Source organism: Eleginops maclovinus, chromosome 18 (assembly GCF_036324505.1).
Source record: "Eleginops maclovinus isolate JMC-PN-2008 ecotype Puerto Natales chromosome 18, JC_Emac_rtc_rv5, whole genome shotgun sequence".
Lineage (NCBI taxonomy): Eukaryota > Metazoa > Chordata > Actinopteri > Perciformes > Eleginopidae > Eleginops > Eleginops maclovinus.
Window position 1 is genome coordinate 2,508,427 of NC_086366.1, and position 19,863 is coordinate 2,528,289.

Genomic DNA, 19,863 nt, shown 5'->3' on the forward strand with positions numbered 1-19,863 from the left:
ACACACACACACACACACACACACACACACACACACACACACACACACACTCTCTCTGAGGGATTCTTACGCTACATGCAGTATCTGTGAGGTTAGATATTTAGAGGAGGGGTCCTACTTTGTGCTGGGCGTAGACCATGGTGCCGTCGAAGCGTCCTCTCTCCGACTGAAGGTTTCCCGTCCTCAGCTTCTGCACCAACATCCCCCCCGAAGACACCGTGATCTGAACACCGGGAGGGAGGGAGAATCCAATCATAAAGGCATCACACAAAACCTAAATTCATGTCATGTCTCTGTCCTGTGGTGGGTCGTAACTTTATACTCCTACTCCACTTTTTTTCAGAGGGAAATATCCTACTTCAGTTCATCTAAACGGCTGCTAAAGGTATGGCTATAGGTTTCCTCGCAGTAGAATATTTTACATAATACATCTTTATTAAATGAAATAGATCAAACTACAGTTCTGGGACTATAACATTGTTTATTAGCATCCCAATCGGGACGTTGTTGGGTTTTAATGTTGCTATTTTTCAATAATTTTGACAAGTGTTTCAATGCATGTAGCATTAAAGTTTGCAAGCTTTTTTCTGTCTGTTATTTTCAGGCCTTGAGGACAAAGACGTCCCCATTATAAACCCAACAAAACCATCACCTGATCCCAGGGACATTACAGCATAAATTATTCTTCAGGTTTCCAATGCATTTCTTTCAGAAAACAAGAAATCACTTTTTGGTTTGTATGTGTTTCCCAATGGAAAACACCGTTGGCAGCCTTTTAAATAAACTGGCAGTTCAAGAGAGGATCATAGCAGCCTGTCAACCAACAACATTTCTCTTATTTGTTTTGCAACTGTTATTCTAAATTGAAAACACTAACAGTGTCTGAAGGGACTGAAAGTTGTTTTGAAATAATATATTTTTCTTGTCTGAGGCAAAAGTTCCCTGTCTCTCAAAAGCTCATCGTTATTAAAGATTGGAAACCAAGCGAGGCGTCTTCAGACTCACCACTCTGGGATCCGGGCTCTTCTCCAGCAGAGGAATCAGGCTCTTGGTGAGAATGTAAACCCCTAGCGGAGACAAAGCACATTTATAACCATCTGTTTTATCTGCATCTCCTTCATCTGTTTCTTGAGCTTTCACTCACCGAGGACATTGGTGGCGAAACTTTTCTCCAGACCCTCTGTGTTCACTTCCCTCTCACTCATGATGGCGCCTGCGTTATTTATCTGCAGGGATCAGGAAAGAACCTTTAAAAGAAACTCATTTCGAAAAACGTAAAGGCAGCAGGGAACAACTGTCACCTGGAAATAATATCAACCAACCAATCAATCAATCAATCAATCAATCAATCAATCAATCAATCAATCAATCGATCAATCAATCAATCAATCAACCAACTAATTCATCACTAACCAACCTATCCATCATCAATCAATCAATCCTATCAATCCATCAATCAATCAATCAATCAATCAACCAACAACCAACCAATTCATCAACTAACCAACCAACCTATCAACCTATCAATCAATCAATCAATCAATCAATCAATCAATCAATCAATCAATCAATCAACCATCCAATTAATTAACTAACTAACCTATCCATCAATCAATCAATCAATTAATCAACTAACCAATCAATCAATCAATCAACCAACCAACTAACCAACCAACCTATCCATCAATCAATCAATCAATCAATCAACCAACCAACTAATTCATCAACTAACCAATCAATCAACCAATCAACCAACCAATTCATCAACTAACCAACCTATCCATCAATCAATGAATCAATCAATCAATCAATCAATCAATCAATCAATCAACCCACCCACCAAACTAAGTGCTTCACAAACCATAAAAACAGGCAGTAGAAACTAGACCCTCCCTTCAAACCCATAATCAGAACAACACATCACTCTGTAATCAATAACACACTGAATACCAGTCAATAAACACAGGAATGAAAACACGTCATATTTCAAAACCAGAACACACAATATATTCCTCCTAATTCAGCCACATGTGATTCCTGTTCCTCACCAGCACATTGAGGGTCTTGTACTTTCTCTTGAAGCTCTCGGCAAACTCCCACACCTTCTTAGTCTCAGAGATGTCCAGGATGTGGACAAACACCTCCTGAGAGACAAAATCAGAGGGGGTTAGATCTTCATAGTGTACACATTTGAAGATAAGATAAGAATGACTTCATTCATCCCAAAGTGGGAAGTGCTTAGGGAAAATAATTAGAAATAAGCAATGAAGTGAAGACATCTCAAAGAAGAAACCGGCATTAGAGAAAATATATAGAGGTGACTATGAAGAGAAATACTCTATAACTATCAGACAAGTAGTCCAGCAGTGGCTCAGTCAGTAGGGGCTTGGACTGGGAATCGTAGGGTCGCCGGTTCAAGTCCCCGAACAGACTTGAAATATGGAAAGTGGACTGCTACTTGGAGAGGTCCCAGTTCACCTCCTAGGCCCTGCTGTGGTGCCCTTGAGCGAGGCACCGGACACCTCCAATCCCCCCTCCCCATTGCTCCCCGCAATAGCTGCCCACTGCTCCTAGTACTAGGATGGGTTAAATGCAGAGGACCAATTTCACTGTGTGTGCTCTGCTGTGTGCATGTATGTGACTAATAAAGAGGGTTTCATCCTCCCATTCTAAGTAGACACTATTGAAATGAACAAAATATAAATCAGGATATTAAATACATAACAGGGAAAATACTGCGTTCAAAAAAGGTACAATCAAAAATACCTAAAGTATTCATTATGAAGGAATGCTATTCTCTTAAAGATACGTATTATAATAAATATAACGTAGTATTATTATCGTTATATAAAATTAGGGCTGTCAAAATGAACGGGGGTGATTCATTTCTGGAATTAACGGCGATGACTACAATCAACGAACTATATGACGCTAAAAAGAAAATGAAGGAAGAGGATTTGGCTTCAGCGGAATATGTTGCTTTGACAGGAGACCACTGGACCTGGGTGTGACAGCGCATCACATCACTTAAACCTGGGAACTGAAGTCGTTTGCTTTAACCGTAATGAGAACAGAAGAGCGTCATAAGTATGGAGGACTGCCCCATGCAGCGGTGGGCTGCTCATTCAGGAGCACATGACAAGCTGGCCCTGCTTGCCCACAAATCTATAGTGACTCCTGCATCCAGGGTTCCGTGCGAATGACTCTTCTCAGTCGCAGGCCATGTTGTTCAGAAGAAACGGTCCGCTTTACGTTCAGAACATGTTAACCAGTGAGTTTGCCTTAGCTACTGGCTCTCGGTTTCAAATTGTGATTATGCTGGAAACGGTCTGATCTGGGGAAACGGACACTTTGAAGGTTTTTCCGTCCCCATGTTTTTGTGAGTCATACTGTACTTTATTTCCCGTCTCTTTGACGATGTCGGCCCTCGCCTCTTCGGCCTTGTCCTTGTTCCTGCAGACCATGTGGATCGTTCCACCTGTGCAGAGACGGAAACATGAATACACTTGATTCATTATTCATCACCGGTTCTGGATCTCCGTTATCATTATAAAGTCTAATAATGCATTTGCCCTTTAACGTGGCCCTTGCTATTAAGCAACTTTCAATACAACCCTGAAGACACAAAGAAAAGCAGCAACAGGGACATTAGCATTATTAGCATTATTAGCATCACTGCACCTTTCTTAGCGATGGCCATGGCGGTGGCTTTCCCTATGCCGCTGTTGGCTCCAGTTATCATGAAGGAGCGTCCCGCCAAAGACAACTCCAGGTCCTTCTCCACAAAGCCCTTGGAGGCCGACAGGAAGGCGCTCCTGCAGGACAGAAAACACATTTACCGCATCATGTTCAGGTCTGCAAACATACGTCTCTGCTGCCAGGCTCAGCTGAGCGCCGTCAGGACCAGGTTCAGTGAGATCCAGTGATAGTATATAGGTCATTTCATATCTCAATATAGTGTTTTATCCAATCAATATTTAATATATGAAATAAACACACATTTTGCTAAATTAAGTTCTTGATAAGTTCCTTCGTTCTGTGTCTTTGTTTCGACCACATGCATTATTTTCTCAATGTATGAAGAGTTTAAGTGCAAAATGTGAAAGTATTACACCAAAATCTTCAAATGCAATCCCTTTCAAGATATTTCAATCCCTTTTGTGGGACTTTGAGTTAATAAATGCTTTTAAATTTGGAGTTACAGATTAAAATACATATCCAATAAGATTGCAATCAAGGCATCTCAATGAAGGATTTTCACAGACAATTAATTATCATTTAGAATTACCCCCTGCCCATAAGTGTAGAGTAGGTCTGTGTGTGTGTGTGTGTGTGTGTGTGTGTGTGTGTGTGTGTGTGTGTGTGTGTGTGTGTGTGTGTGTGTGTGTGTGTGTGTGTGTGTGTTCAGGTCAGAAAGGGTCAGTGTTTGCTTACTGTACGTACTGTAAACAGACACAATGAAGACGAGAGCGTGCCTGGCATCAGAGGCAGTTTGGGGTGAGATCTGTGTGTGTGTGTGTGTGTGTGTGTGTGTGTGAGGACTTCAATTACCCCCATTGTCCTGGATGCCATTGTTGGTATAAAGGGAACTAAATGCCGCTCTGTTCGCTGGTGTCATGCAGGGAGCGATTAGTGCGGGTCAGAGCGGGTTACTCTCCGGGGGAGAAAGATAACACAGAACAAAGGGGAGCGGGGAAACAATCACACAAGCACCTCCTCACACAGTTGGTCCCGTTGTGAGGAGGAAAAAGGCACCGCTGGGATGAAATGGATCAGAGAGGAGACTGATCAAATCTTTTGAGGTTGGAAACTGACTTTGTAGTCTAACAAGGCTCCCGCTGAGCCACTGGAAATGTGGATAATATTGAAAGATGCGTTGCAGTTGTTTTCTGACCTCTTGAGTCATCTACCAACATGTAGTAGAAGCATGAAGTTAAACATGTTATCCCTTTCAAAGATCCGGTCCTTACATGACCTTTGACCCCACCTAACTTCATATGCAAATCAGCCAAAAGACGTTTTCAAAGGGGGATAAAAATTGGCAATTTGTCGTCTTCTTTTGAGTAAAATATTTACTTAGAAACTTAAAGTATTCATGATGAAGGATTGCTATTTTCTTAACAATATGAATTATAATAAATATAAGGTATTATAATTATATAAAGATATATAAAATATTGTCCTCTTCTTTTGAATAAAATATTTGATAAAAAATAACTGATTTTTGCTTAAAAAGGAGTTACTCTTAATGGCTAGTTAAACCAAATGACTCTGTGATCTTGCAGACTTCTTTGTGATAGGCATGTCTAAGCGGGACTCTAAACATGTAAAGAAATATGCAACTTAACATACAGTCAGCCTAAGATTACATCAACTTTAGGGTGAGTTTTTGCCCGTATCCTCTTGCAAAATCAAAGGTAAATCTACATTTTAATGCTGATATCCAGCTCTGCATGTGATTATTCAGAGGAGTTTGGATGAATAAAAGACTCTGAGCAAAGTCCACTTTATGTATGAAAGCTTACAGTCTGTAAAATAAGTTCAAAGTGTTGAACCAATTACAAACTTTAAAATTGGATCCTGGTTTAAGGACTCTTGTATCCCTCCCTGCATCGGACTGATAGACGGGTGAAGCTCTTATAAGAACTTCTGATCATTGTTTTGTTTAAAGTCAGAAAGTAGTGGAAGATGTCCACAAACCACTCCAATAAAACCCCCACACAAGTGTTGTGTCGCCCACTCTGTTGAAATGCTTCCTTTAAGAACTAAAATAATGATCCTTTATTGTCGTCGCCAAATAATTCCAGCTCTACTTCTGTTGACTCTCTTCGATTATGAATTTAGGCTCTTGATATTTTATTATATACCATTTTTTTTACGATAATGAGAATATTTTGGTGATTTTTTTGCAAGAGTTGATGTCTGTTTTAAATGTTAACTTTACCCCTTGAAATATTTACTCCCTTTGTATAAGAAATACAATGAAATCAGCCCAAAATAATCCCCTTTGTGTAAAATATGATACACTTCTTCTTATTTAGTTTATACAGTTACTAAGAAAAATACTACCTTTTAGAGAGGATAGGTTTTAAACCCCTTTTTGGTTACTACAGTTAGCTTTGGGTCGTCTTTATTGCGAAAGTTATATCTAATTATTGTTCATTCAGTATGTTTTATTTGAGTTGTCGGCTATGGTTAACTGATATAAGCAGAATCAACCCAAACTGTTCTTCCATATATGGTTTCTTAAACTTGAATGCACTTTTATTTGTAAAGTAATTATAAATATTATATATTTTCACGCTGCCTTTCAGAATTGAATTGTACCTAAGTATAACAACTATAGAACTCAACATTACAGACTTTCCCAGACCTTTTTAAGAGCTGATTTAAAGCCTTGATCCTACCTGGTGAACTCGGTCAGCCCCTTCAGGAACCAGGCGGAGTTACGGTACAGAGACATGTTGCAGAGCCGGGAGTCCTCTCTCTCTGCCGGCGTCTCTGCGGGGCTTTTACCCCGGAGCAGAACCACGTGGAGCCCAACAGCTGGATTTACATCAGGGAGGGGTGGGGGGGGAGTTCAGGTGATAATGATGGAGTGGACATGCAGTGATACATCATGAGGAGGAGGGTCTTAAACGGGAGAACGTATTTAGGTCCATTACTTAAGTTAAAGTTTTATAATTAACTGTGAAAATCCTCAATTAAAGTACAAATCCTACATTATTCATGGCACTTTGGTAAAAGTATTAAGGTATGATTAGGAAAATGTACTTTAAGTATTAAGAGTAAAAGTAATCATTGCAAATAAACAAATTGCAAGTCATTAGCCTAATGGCTTACATTTTTGGGTATCTTTTTCAAAAGAGTCACCTTTGTTTCCACTTTTGACAGATTTCCCTTATATATTTAATTTCTGTAGCACTTTGAAGTCCAACCACGGAAGTACAGTACATTTTCCCTCATGTTTTGAAGTGATTTTATTTTGAGTTCTCCACCAACTACACTGCAGAGGTTCACCTGCCTGTGAGTCGGGGACGCGCAGGGGGGCGCGGCTCCGCCTGGAGAAGGTGTGAGAGCGCGCACTGATTTCTGGGAACTATGAACGCTACAGCAGCTACTCGGGAGGAGTGCAGGGTGCTGAGATAAATCACCAACCTGAAGGATTTTACATTTCAGGTGACAAGATGGTGAGTACCCGGGCTTGTTGCGATAGTCGATGTCCCTGTCCACAGGTCCGTCTGTCCTGCAGAGGCGATCCCTTTCTACCGACACTGGGAGGCTACTTCCTTGATCAAGGGTCACTTAATTCCTGATTTTTCTACGTGTAACAAGTGGGACAACATGGAGGAAAGCTAGTCAGATGTATCACATTTCATTATAAGACGAAAGGCTTTTGCAGTGTGTGTCTGACTCCAAACGCTGCAGGAGTTTAGATGTGATTTTTATGATCAATCTGGATTTTCACCCAAAATCAATCGTATGTTTTAAAACCAGTGGTGGAAGGTTGTGGTACTGTAGGTAAAGTACATGTACTATGTATGTTTAAAGTATACTTTACTCTATGTTATACTACTTTACACTATAACTCCACTTAATGAGTTTTTCAAGTATAAGAAACACGCATTAAAGTTAGCTCCACCTTCACCAGCTCCCAAATAAAATGATGTTCACAATAATGGACTACTGAGTATAATCCTATTGGTGTTGTGCATTATTTAGAAAGTGATGATCCTGCAGAAGTTTTGGTACTTGAAGTTTATTTGAATGGTAATACTTTACTTAAGTAAGATTTTGGATGCCAGAGTTGTACTTGTAGCAGAGTATTCCTACCCTCTGGTACTAATGCTTTCTTGTATATCTGAGTACTTCTTCCTCTTCTGTTAGAAACAAATCATTTTTAATGACCCTGACATCCGCCGTTCTTTAAATCTGAGAGCTCTCATTAGTGTTGCTTGCACAACACACTGGGTTTACTGGGATTGCACTCAGAGACGTGTGCAACTCCCTGCTGATGCTCATCCACATTACTGGTTGTGAAATCTGTTGGCGGTGCATGAGTGCTTTACTTTATCTTCAGGCAGCTTAATGTGGGAGTGTTCGTGTGTGTGTGTGTGTGTGTGTGTTTCTCTGTTGACAAGCTACACATAAACCACATTTTAGTTTTATCTCCCCTTCGGCACAATCTGTTCCTCCTGTTTCTATCCTTAACACAGAGAGATAAACACAGAGAGGAAGAAGATCTTTTCCTAAAGAGTATGTAGTCATACTTCTGTCGAAATACTCTGTTACAATATATACCAAATGTGTACCAAAATACTGCATTGAAGTAAGGTAAGTAAACATGCAGAAATATAATAAGCAAAAGGTACTTATGTCACGATGCAGGACGGTGCCGTTGTAGTATTAATATAGAATATCAAAGCCGGAGCAAGTACTAGGAACAGAAGAAGTATGAATGGCATGAAATGAAAATACTTAAGTAAAGTACAAATACCTAAGTGTATATGTATATTACTTCCCTCTGGATAAACGTGTCTAAATGTTTTATAATTGAGTGTGTTCCTCCTCAGATGAGCTTCCTGCTGCTGTTCAGCCGGCAGGGGAAGCTGCGGCTGCAGAAGTGGTTCGCTCCGGTGTCGGACCGGGAGAAGAAGAAGGTGATCCGGGACATGATGCTGTTAGTGTTGGCCCGGCAACCTCGGTCCTGCAACTTCCTGCACTGGAGGGACATGAAGATCGTTTACAAGAGGTGCCTGGCATACACTGCAGTACGATACATCACGTAGGATTACTTACAAAACAATACAATACCATATGCTACGCTACGATACGATACGATACGATACGTTACGATACGATACGCTACGATACGCTACGCTACGATACGCTACGCTACGATACGCTACGCTACGATACGCTACGATACGCTACGATACGATACGATACGCTACGCTACGATACGATACGATACGATACGATACGATACGCTACGATACGTTACGATACGATACGATAGTTACGATACGATACGATACGTTACGATACGATACGTTACGATACGATACGCTACGATACGCTACGCTACGTTACGATACGATACGTTACGATACGATACGCTACGCTACGCTACGCTACGCTACGCTACGCTACGATACGTTACGCTACGATACGCTACGCTACGATACGTTACGCTACGATACGTTACGATACGTTACGATACGATACGATACGCTACGCTACGCTACGCTACGCTACGCTACGATACGATACGCTACGCTACAGTATAATACGATACGCTACGATACGATACGCTACGATTAGGGATGCTAGTTTCTGGAAGTTAACGGGAGTACAGACACCCGCTACACGGGGCGGAAGTCCTGCAGCATGCAGCGGGCCTTAATCAGGATGTGAACACTTTATAAATCATTATTCAGCTTTTAGAAGACGAGAGATAAACAGCCACTGTGACCGGTTGCTTGCCAAATAGTGAGCCCAAATGTATCTGTACTGCTAAGCCTTATATCTGCTACTTAGCTTAAGAGATGCCAAGAAACATCAAGATGGATGGAGGGGGAATCCACTCAGTGAACAACAGATACCAAGATGCTGGCTGATGAAGAAGAGGAAGGAAGCTAGGTAGCCAATATAAGGCTTAGTCATCTTGCCAAATAGTGAGCCTGTGTTGCTGTATGAAAACTGTTTTATAAATGGGTTCTTAATGGTAATGAAAGTGTTTACAACCTAATTAATAACCTAATTATAAACCCTTTATGAATCCTTTATAAGGCTAGTCTTATTGTAAAGTAGTACCCCCCCCTGCACTTTTCATTAAGAGTAGTTCTCTCGTCCTTTTGCAGTGTTTTGTTTTTCTGCCGTCTCTTTTACTGCAGCGTTGAGCAGAATCCTCCTTTGTCTGCGTTTAATGATTAACTCGAGCCTCCTTTACTTAAGCTTCAAAACACACACACACAGACACACACCCAATCTCAACAATGTGTTTACTACACGTGGAAAGATTAAAGGTCGAACCAGAGGAGGAGGAGGAGGAGGGGCTCGGATCCTTTACTTTAGTAAAAGTAGTAAAAGCACAGTTTATATTTGGCTGGAGCTAAAGCACAAAAGTACTGTAGTTAAATAAAAGTATGGGGTATATATTAAATAGATATAACTATAATACTTTTACTTACCGTAATAACCGGACTAAAAGCTACGGTGTAAAGAAACATGTTGTTTCTTTAAAAACAGTTTTTCTTATTTTGAAATCCATTAAATCCGTAGAGGAAGTGAAGTGTAACATTTCTCTGACCTCTGACCTTTTTCTCCACAGGTACGCCAGCCTGTACTTCTGCGTGGGTCTGGAGAACAACGACAACGAGCTGCTGTCACTCGAGGTCCTGCACAGATACGTGGAGCTGCTGGATAAATACTTTGGGAACGTAAGTAGAGCGTGCAGAAGTGAGGACATATCAATCAAATAAACGGTCCATGAGTTCAAGCTTCAAATCAGTTCATTTCATGAAGGTGACCTGCCTGTTTTTAGCGATACGGCTTCTTTCAACTAAATTTAGCTTTTTTTTTAAAAACGTTTTATTTATTTACTTGTTTTTCCAGACATTTTCTTTATTCAAAATACCTTTTTTTTAAAACATAAACAAAGAAACATGCTCTATCGTTTGCCTTAAATCCAATTTATGTCGGAAGAAGAACAATTATTAATAATAAAAAGCATTTTGGTACGAACAAAATACAAAGTAAATCTTGGATAACTTTCATTAACCATTAAAAAAATAAAGCACATAAAAAATGGCTTTTACTAATTGTATTATTAATAATAATAATTAATAATTAATAATAATAATTAATAATAATAATTAATAATAATAATAATAAATAATAATATTAATAATAATTAATAATAATAATAATTAATAATTAATAATTAATAATAATAATAATAAATAATAATTAATAATAATTATTATTATTAATAATAATAATGAATAATTAATAATAATAATACTAATTAATAATAATTAATAATAATAATAATAATAATAATAATAATTAATAATAATAATAATAATAATAATAATAATAATAATAATAATAATAAAATTGAACAGAAACAAAAACAGCAAATAAATAAATGTTAAGGGTTTAATAATATAAAGCAGTATGGAGGTGTACTTCATTATCCACTAGATATATCTGAGAGCTTAAGTAATACTTCTGTGCTCTTCGTCAGCACGTCTCCCTCTGGTGTTCACACGGCGCCTCTGCTCTTGTTTTCTTTACCAAAATTCAAACAATTAAACCTCAAAAAGTCTTTAAAGACCCAATGGAGTGAAAATATGCTTTAAAATGTTTCTGTTTTTATTTCTTTTCCCATATTTCTGTATCAATCTTTGAGAGAGTTTTTCTCATCTTATATCCAGATGTTTTTATCTTACCTCACTCTAAAACAAAGTGTAATTGGTGTCTCGTTTACCTGGTGTGCAGGTGTGTGAGCTGGACATTATATTTAACTTTGAGAAGGCGTACTTCATCCTGGACGAGTTCCTGATGGGAGGAGAGGTTTTAGAAACGTCCAAAGTGGCTGTGAGTGTTTCCATGGAGGAAGCTGACACACTGCAGGAGGTACTGTGAGCTTCATATACTATACACTCAGTATATACTGGCGTAAAGAGACAACTAAATACTTGTGTTTGTCTCCTCTTCTCACAGACGATGGAGGAATACATGAGCAAACCGGCCTACTGAGTGAAGACTTACTTTTCAAGACTTGAAACAAAAGGTTTATTATTCCTCAGCTTAATTTAGTAACGACTCATTGTAGACGTTATTCAACTCTCTAAGTGCCTTTTTAAGCCTCATGTTTATTAATCTCAGGGTTTTACGACTGAAAGTAGTCCTTTTATTACGTGTAAATATGTTTTTGTACTCTTAATGGTGATACATGTCAGGCATCGTGTGACGGTGAGTAAATGAAGAAACACGACACAGTAAGGAAAAAATAAAGTCAATGCTTTATTAACCCCAGGAATGTCACATATGACCACATTTAGGAAAGAATTACCAAAAAAAACCCACAAGTGAATCTAGAGGATCCAACACTGATTTGTGTATGTGTGTGTACGTGTGTGTGAAAGGCTGGTGAGTCACATGTACAGATGGTTTAAAAAAACAAATGAATGTCTGAACACTCACATCTCTGCTAATAAATAGGAACTTTTGTAAACCTACAGAACTGCATTTTATTTTATTCTCCAAAATACTTTATTCCCCCGCTCTCCCTCCACCAAAACAATATATATATATCAGCTGTACATCTATCTCCAGGCTCTATTTCTCCTGTTCAGTTGTGGCGTCGCTCTCCTCTGTGTCTGGGTTCAGGTAGCTCATTAATTTCATCACCGCCTCATTATCAAAGCCTTTCGTCTGGTCCTCCTCCTCCTCATCCTCCGTCTCCTCCTCTGTTTGTCTCTTGTCGTTTTTGTCTATTTGATCAAAGTACGCCTGTATGGCCTGCTCAAAGGAGCCGGCGGCGCTCTGTTCCTCCCGCTTTTGGCTCACCTTGTTGTTTCTGTTTTTGTTATTGGGGTACTGAGCGAGCATCTGAGCTGCTAAGTACGCCGCCAGCTCGTCCTCGTCCAACGTGTCGTCGTAGTCGTCCTTCAGAGTGATGGAGGGGAGGCGTCTCGGTTGCGTGGGAGAGGATTCCCCTGAACGCCTCGGAGGTTGGGTGTGAAATCGTGACGGCGAGGAGTACTGCGTCCTGACGGGAGCTTTGTCTTCAACGCCTCCTAATCCCAGGATGCTCAGGATCTCCTCCGTCCGCCGCTCCTCCGGGGTCTTCTGCCTGTCAGGAAAGCGTCTGTTATAATATGTCTCTTCGGGAATTTTGTGTGTCTTCTTCGGGGAAACCGGAGAGGGCTTTCGTGGCTTCGTCGTCTCTCCGGTTTTCAGCATGTCCACCAGGTCCTCCGGTGGGATTTGGTATTTTTGGGAGATCTGTATGAGCTGGTAGATGGTCCTCGGATCTATGTTGTCCCTCTTCTTCTCCTCTTCCTCTATCGCTCTCTTGTGCTCCTCTACCTCAGTTTTCTCCAGCACTTTCAGGAGGTAATAGTCTACCAGATTGGCGACATCATCCGTGTCTTTCGACCTCTTGACCGGGTAGCTTTCCTCCTCCTGATCGTCCGCTTCTTCGTCATAATCGAGGCCTCGGTCCACCTCCTGTTTGTCCTCCTCCTCTTCCTCCCCTTCTCCCCAGTCTGCAAGATCCCCTCCTACGTCATCATACGCCACGTTCCTCACGTTGAACATGTCCTCATCCTCGTCCATGTCCTTCTCCTCCTGTCTTTTGGTCTTCCTGCTGGTCAGCTTGTCTAGCTCGTCGAACACGGACTGCAGCGTCGCCAGATTCTGCGGCGTGTACTTCTCCTCCACGTTCTCGTTTGTGCGTTTGAAAGGTGCCAGATCCGGCTCTTCCTCCTCTTCCTCCTCGTCCCCCTCGCCCTCTTCCTCATCCTCAAACATCAGCGGCATCTTTTTGTGGGGCTTGATGCTGATTTGCACCCTGGGGCGAAGTGGCGTCTGCTTTGAGGCTTTCTCCGACTCCTCGAGGGTGCTGAGCACAGCCTGCAGCAGCTCCTCACTCTTATCCTCCCTGCCTTCATCCTCCTCCTCCTCCTCTTCCTCTTTCGGAGCCAGTCTCAGCATGGCCCGCAGCTTCTCGGCGTCGTCCATATGGCCGGCGTCGTAACCCATGCTCGTGCCGCTCCTTTGACGGAGGCTCTGGATGTACTCCAAAGCTTTGAGCATGTCGTCGTTGGGAGCCTGCAGGACGTCTCCTCTCGGGGATTCACTCCCTCGCTGTCGGTGCTCCCTGAGAGAAGCCCCCTGAACGTCAGAGGAGGCGAAGAAGACGAGGAGGAGGAAGTGGGTGCAGCAGATGAGGAAAGGTTTGCCTGCTGGGAGTGACGACATGGTGACGCCTGCAGAGGAGAGACAAAAAGAGACTGATGTCAGAAATGACCTTTACACGTAAAGATAACATGTTCACAACGGATACCGCTGTGGCATTTACCGGGATGCCTTTTGCCCTTACCATCACTTAGAGAGACATTACTGCTGATGTAAAAGCAGACTCGAGCTCAGGTTTAAACCGGGTCAAACGTATCCTATGTTTTCTACAAGTGAAAGTCTCATTGAGATCCAAATCCCAAGTTTAGTAGATAGTAGAGTTGTTTTTGCAGTAACGAAAAAATGAAATGAGTGATTGCTAAGAAGCAACTGGTGGTCAAAATTAAATTCACTATATTTTTATAATAATCATAATTATAAAACTAAATAAATAATAATATATTTAAAATAAATGTGTAAATATATTTATGTCGATCAAATTAATATTTTAATAATAAAAATGTTGATATCATAAAAATAATAATTACAAATAAATAAATAACTACATAAATAATTCAAACGTAAATAATAAATAAATATGTGGTTTATATTTCTGGGTCTTCAGGGTTTTGCTGCCTGTTGCTGCAGCCCTGCCTCCTGTCTGCAGCAGCAGCGGTATTCAGCTCTCGTGCAAATCTCATTAGTTGTCAAATTGCTGCTCTCCGTGAGTCACGGCCCCGTTGTCAAGGCAACCCGGTAAGGCTGATGTTTTCATGGAGCCCTCCCGTAAACCGTTGAAATCTTTGAAATTGCAATTATTACCGTTTTTAACTCGGATTTCACTTTTTTTTTCTCGGATGAAGAATTGCCCCCCGGTGCCTGCGGGTTCATATGAAATGTGCGTGCGAAATGCATGTCATAGAGCATGTTTTTAACGCAAATATCTGCAAAAATAAGATGATTTTGATCAGTTAAATACTGTTTTCTAACAAAGGACGCAGATGAAAACGATGCAAAACACGTGAACGGAGACGATGCATGCGCAATTGCTGCCGTTTCTACATCTGTTTACTTTTTATTTCATTTTCCCGACCGAACTATATCGCAAAACTTCACCTCGTTATCATTTTTACGTTTTCTTCAACACTTGTAATAAAATAAAAAACGTCTTGGATAATCCGGAGCGAAATGAGAACAAAGAGACCTCTTCGCCCCACAGATGTGGAGCGGTGCATCAGGTTGGTAAACAGCTCCTGAAACAAAAGCTGATTTAACTAAAAGAAATACAGCAACAACAACAACAACAACAACAACAACAACAACAACAACAACCCCTCTCTGTTGTTATTTCGTGTGATGGTAAACACACAAAGAGTGTACCGTGGCTCATTTACAATAACAAGCTTACCTTGTGTTAGTAGTTCGTGTGGAGGCTCGGGGGTGAGCTGAGCCTCTCTCTGTCTCTCTGTGAGTCTGCTTTCAGCACCGCGGACAGCTCCTCATGCTATTAGAGGAACCACCTGACCCGTGCGTCACCGAGCAAGGAGATGCGTAACACACACACACACACACACACACACACACACACACACACACACACACACACACACACACACACACACACACACACACACACACACACACACACACACACACACACACACACGCACGCACATGCATACACACACACAGTTCATTTGAGTCAGTCGAACAGAGCAGCTCCTCTCTTTGAACATGAACTGAAACTATATTTGTGACCCAGTACATCTCAGCGGCTGCATAATGGATTCTGTCGCAGCCTGTGATGAAATGAATACATTCATAATGGCGCTATATTTGGGAGCATTGACTGGCTCATAATACTCTTCTTTCTTGGCAGTGATGTGAGCAGTGATGGGGGTGGGGGGGGGGGGGGGGTTATTGAAAAGATTCAAAGGCTGTATTGACATATGCACAATTTGGGAAATGAGAGTCTTTAGTCCCATGTGTCCTGCAACATACAACAAACTATAGACATTCAAAATAGTGCAAGAGGATGGTGGAAGTGACACGTTAAAATGCATAATTAAACTAAATACATTTAAAGTAGAACATAAAATACAACTGAATGTTAAATACTTTAAAATACCTATTGTTATTATTATTATCAATATAAATACATACTGTAAACAGATGTGTTCTTAAAATGTAAGAACTGGAGATACACTTATTCACCCTTTAAATGGTCTTTATCTGCATTTAAATGCTTAATAAATGGGGTTTAATTGCTTAAAAGAAAGCATAAACTAAGTGTTTTCCCCTCTGATTCATTTTGTTTCTTTACTGCGTGTGTGTGAGGCTCGCTTTAATATCCCCCCCACCGTAGTGACCGTTGATTTGCTGTTTTCATTCACTGCTGCAGCACTGAGGGACGGAGACAGTGAAAGAGTCCACCGATGACTCACACACGGGCTCCGCCAAAGAGCCTGAGACGGGGCGGGGTGACAGAGGGACTGCAGAGGGTGTGTGTGTGTGTGTGTGTGTGTGTGTGTGTGTGTGTGTGTGTGTGTGTGTGTGTGTGTGTGTGTGTGTGTGTGTGTGTGTGAGTGAGTGCGTATGGGAGAATGAAGAAGCGAGGGCGCACTTGTGTCGTCAGCCATCCTGCACAGGGTCTCTATTTTTGGCTGCCTGTCAAATCTTGTCTTGTACAGATGAACGTGTGTGTGTGTGTGTGTCTGTGAAGTGTGTGTGTGTGTGTGTGTGTGTGTGTGTGTGTGTGTGTGTGTGTGTGTGTGTGTGTGTGTGTGTGTGTGTGTGTGTAGCTCTCAGATTCATTCATAAATCCCCCTCGTTGCTGTGCTCGATGTGAGCTCAGGCTATCCTCCACTCGCCTGCCTGTGTGATACTCAGTGAATTTTGTTTTCAGCTTTGCCACAGGACACACACTCTCTGGTTGAGGTTTCTCAACATAGAGAAACATCATACTGTTGACGTATAAAAGTAAACAACTGAATTCCAATTAAGAAATCTGTGTTTCTGTCAATATGTTTGGTGTGGAGCATTTATAATCAGCACTAAATCCCCTTATTGCACCAATGGAGGAATGTTCTGCTGCATTTGTAGTGCGGACAAAAACAACGAGTGATGAGTCATAGAAAAACATCCTTTTAAATGCATTACCTTTAAAGTCCTAAATTCATTTTAATGTTATTATTCCTCTGACTTTTTCCCCCTGCAGCAAGAGTGACCTTTCTTAATATAATTACATCCTTTACATTGTTGTCATACTGGATATTTAAGGACAAGAAAGGAACATATTGATGTACGGATGTGAGTTAGACTGAGGAAATCTGTTAAAAAATCAGCAATATTTGTGGTTTGGAGTCTTTGTAATCACCATAAAATCATCTTTATTGCACCCGACTGTGTTCTGACAAACCAATGGAACAGTTTTCCACTGTGTGGTCTTCATCATCTTCACAAACATCGCTACAGAATATACCTCAACTGCATTTGTAGTGTGGACAAAACAACAAGAGATGAGTCATAGAAAAACATCCTTTTAAATCCAGGACTTTTAAAGTCACAGTCCTGTCACTAAACGACCCGTAGATATTGATTGCTATAGATGTCAGATATATATTCTGGTATCTCTTATTGGATGACCTTTCTAATTTTGTCATACCAGATATTTAAGGAGCAGGAAGAAAAAGAAACCTGGACAAAAGAGTTGATTTTAATCTCATGTCTCCCTCAGCCTTATTACATTTTTCCTTGTGACACACACACACACACACACACACACACACACACACACACACACACACACACACACACACACACACACACACACACACACACACACACACACACACACACACACACACACACACACTGCCAGTTTTGTACTGATAAAGCCTGAGCTGTCTGGCTAATTGCTCGCGGTTCTGCCTGTGGGGTGATTACTAGTAAACAGAAACCAATTACAGCTCAGTTCCACCCCCATTTCCACTGCCAGGCCAGTATCAAGAAACACAAGGTTTTCCTCAGGTCAAACCAGAAGTTTCTTACAGGCAATTAGTAGTTAGTCCCCTTTCTTGTGAAGCAGTGTGGTGTCATTGCTGGAGGTCACATCTTTTATTAACGGTGGTGGGTGTGAAGCTTTTCCAGCAAAGGAACTGCAGGTTAGGTTTGCGCCCTATAGGCTGGTTTGTCTATTTAAAAAAATATATATTAAAGACTGTTCTTATTACCCACTAGATTAATAATAGTATAAAGCAAAATATAATTCACATAGAGCTGAAAGACTTTGTGAACTTGATCTAATTTGGTATTCAGAATATTTGTGAGACCTCCAGTAGAAATATGACTTTACTCCAACCCTTGAAAGTAGTACACTTATCTCAGTCCACTGTCAAAATACCCAAAGTAAACACTTTGTATAACCCTTTTCCAGCTAAAGTATAGTTCCATTTGTATTTGTGAGTCCAAAAAATGAATTTCTTCCATTTGTTATGATTTGTTTCCATTTCACCACGTTTTCTACTCCTTAAATTAACACCATGACCAAAGACAAAGGTTCAATGAAGGCTACCTTTTTAAATGGCAAGGTTATAATTCATGTGTTTGAGGATTTATGTATACAAACCTTTGTTACAAGATAAAGCACTGCATTAAAATGTTTCTTAAATAAAGGGGGAAATAATATTAGAATGAATCATATGCCTAAAGTAGGCTACCAGTAAAATTAGACTACTTATTATCAGAGGTGGGAAAACACTCAGATATGTTCACTCATATAGCGATCAGTCAAATAGTAATACTTAGGCCCCGTGCCCACGACAACGGTAACGACAGATAAACGTAGAACATTTCGACAGATGTGCCTATCGTGCACACGGCGACGGCGTTTTTAGGAGTTGAAAACGGAGAAAACGCAAACGCCCCTCAAAGTGGAGATCTTGAAAACGTTCCAGTCTCTCGTCGCCGTAGGAACAGTTCAAAACGCAGAAGTGCGTTTTTTGCACAGGTTTTTTTTTTTGCACAGGCATCTGGAAGTGACGTTCTAGCGCCAAATTTCAGCCTGCCCTTTGATAAACATGGATGAACGTGTAGCAGTAGCCGCGTTGAATGGTATGCATGCAGGCCAACAAATGGCGAGACTCTTTACCGAGAGTCATTTAGACCATAGGAGACGATACCAACGGATATTGGACATTATTGACGCACCGGAGGAGGAGACACGACGAAGTGAGAGACGAGTGTGGACGAGGCCAGGGAGAAGCTCCGAGTGGTGGGAGAACTTCGTTAATGATGTGGTGGACGAGCAAGCGTGGTACGAAAATTTCCGCATGACCAAAGACTCCCTTTATGCCCTGACTGACCTACTTCGTCCTCACATCGAGGGTCAATCGACTAATATGCGACAGCCAGTGCTGCCTCTGAAGAAGGTGGCATGTACACTGTACTATCTTAGCGATGAGGGGCGCCTCCGCAAAACAGCAAATTCATTTGGTCTGGGGAGATCTACGGTGTCGAGGATCGTACGAGACACGTGCCGTGCAATTACGGTTCATCTCGGACCCAAATATATACACCAAACACCCGGAACAGGACAGGTGCCCCTTACATTGCCATGATGTTTGGGGCTAACACTAGCGTCAAACACATAGTTTTACCTGAAGTAAGTGTCTCCTCCTCGAAAGAGTTTCTCCGCCCGGCTCCGAAGATGAGCTGTCCTCCTGCACCGATTCTTCTGCTTCTGCTAGTTCTACACCGCCCAGCTCTGCTGCCCCATCATTTACGTCTGCCGTTTCGAGGCCATGCTCTACTGTTGTGGAGGCAGGGGTGGTACCCCAAATTTCATCACATAGCTCGAAAAACAAAGACACCACCCTCCCGTGCCCACTACGGCTCTGGGTGTCCACAGCATGCCTATATTTTATGCGCACGGCTTTAATTTTGGTTGCAACA

General features: G+C 41.2%; 3 protein-coding genes across 4 annotated transcripts in view; 1 reads left to right on the forward strand and 2 right to left on the reverse strand.

Annotated features, from left to right (window-relative positions):
* dhrs12la (dehydrogenase/reductase 12-like a) overlaps positions 1-6,538 on the reverse strand; it is a 9,993-nt gene extending 3,455 nt beyond the window's left edge. For both annotated transcript variants that reach the window (XM_063906744.1, XM_063906743.1), the window contains exons 1-7: positions 6,408-6,538; positions 3,682-3,815; positions 3,396-3,478; positions 2,049-2,144; positions 1,145-1,226; positions 1,006-1,067; positions 119-223 (exon numbers count right to left, since the gene is read on the reverse strand). In XM_063906744.1, the coding sequence (XP_063762814.1) occupies positions 119-223; positions 1,006-1,067; positions 1,145-1,226; positions 2,049-2,144; positions 3,396-3,478; positions 3,682-3,815; positions 6,408-6,463 (618 nt within the window). In that variant the 5' untranslated portion in view covers positions 6,464-6,538. The remainder of the gene's footprint in view (positions 1-118; positions 224-1,005; positions 1,068-1,144; positions 1,227-2,048; positions 2,145-3,395; positions 3,479-3,681; positions 3,816-6,407) is intronic.
* A 484-nt stretch (positions 6,539-7,022) lies between these two features.
* On the forward strand, positions 7,023-12,253 carry ap1s3a (adaptor related protein complex 1 subunit sigma 3a). The gene is made up of 5 exons (XM_063907661.1): positions 7,023-7,190; positions 8,574-8,752; positions 10,334-10,442; positions 11,506-11,643; positions 11,731-12,253. The coding sequence occupies exons 1-5, from the start codon at positions 7,188-7,190 to the stop codon at positions 11,764-11,766; spliced, it is 465 nt and encodes a 154-aa protein (XP_063763731.1). The 5' UTR covers positions 7,023-7,187; the 3' UTR covers positions 11,767-12,253.
* Positions 12,011-15,419, reverse strand: scg2a (secretogranin II a). Its single transcript, XM_063907660.1, has 2 exons — positions 15,320-15,419; positions 12,011-14,003 (listed from the first exon to the last, which is right to left on the reverse strand). Exon 2 carries the CDS (start codon positions 13,993-13,995, stop codon positions 12,349-12,351), a length of 1,647 nt encoding a protein of 548 aa, XP_063763730.1. The 5' UTR covers positions 13,996-14,003; positions 15,320-15,419; the 3' UTR covers positions 12,011-12,348.
* Between the last annotated feature and the right edge of the window lie 4,444 nt (positions 15,420-19,863).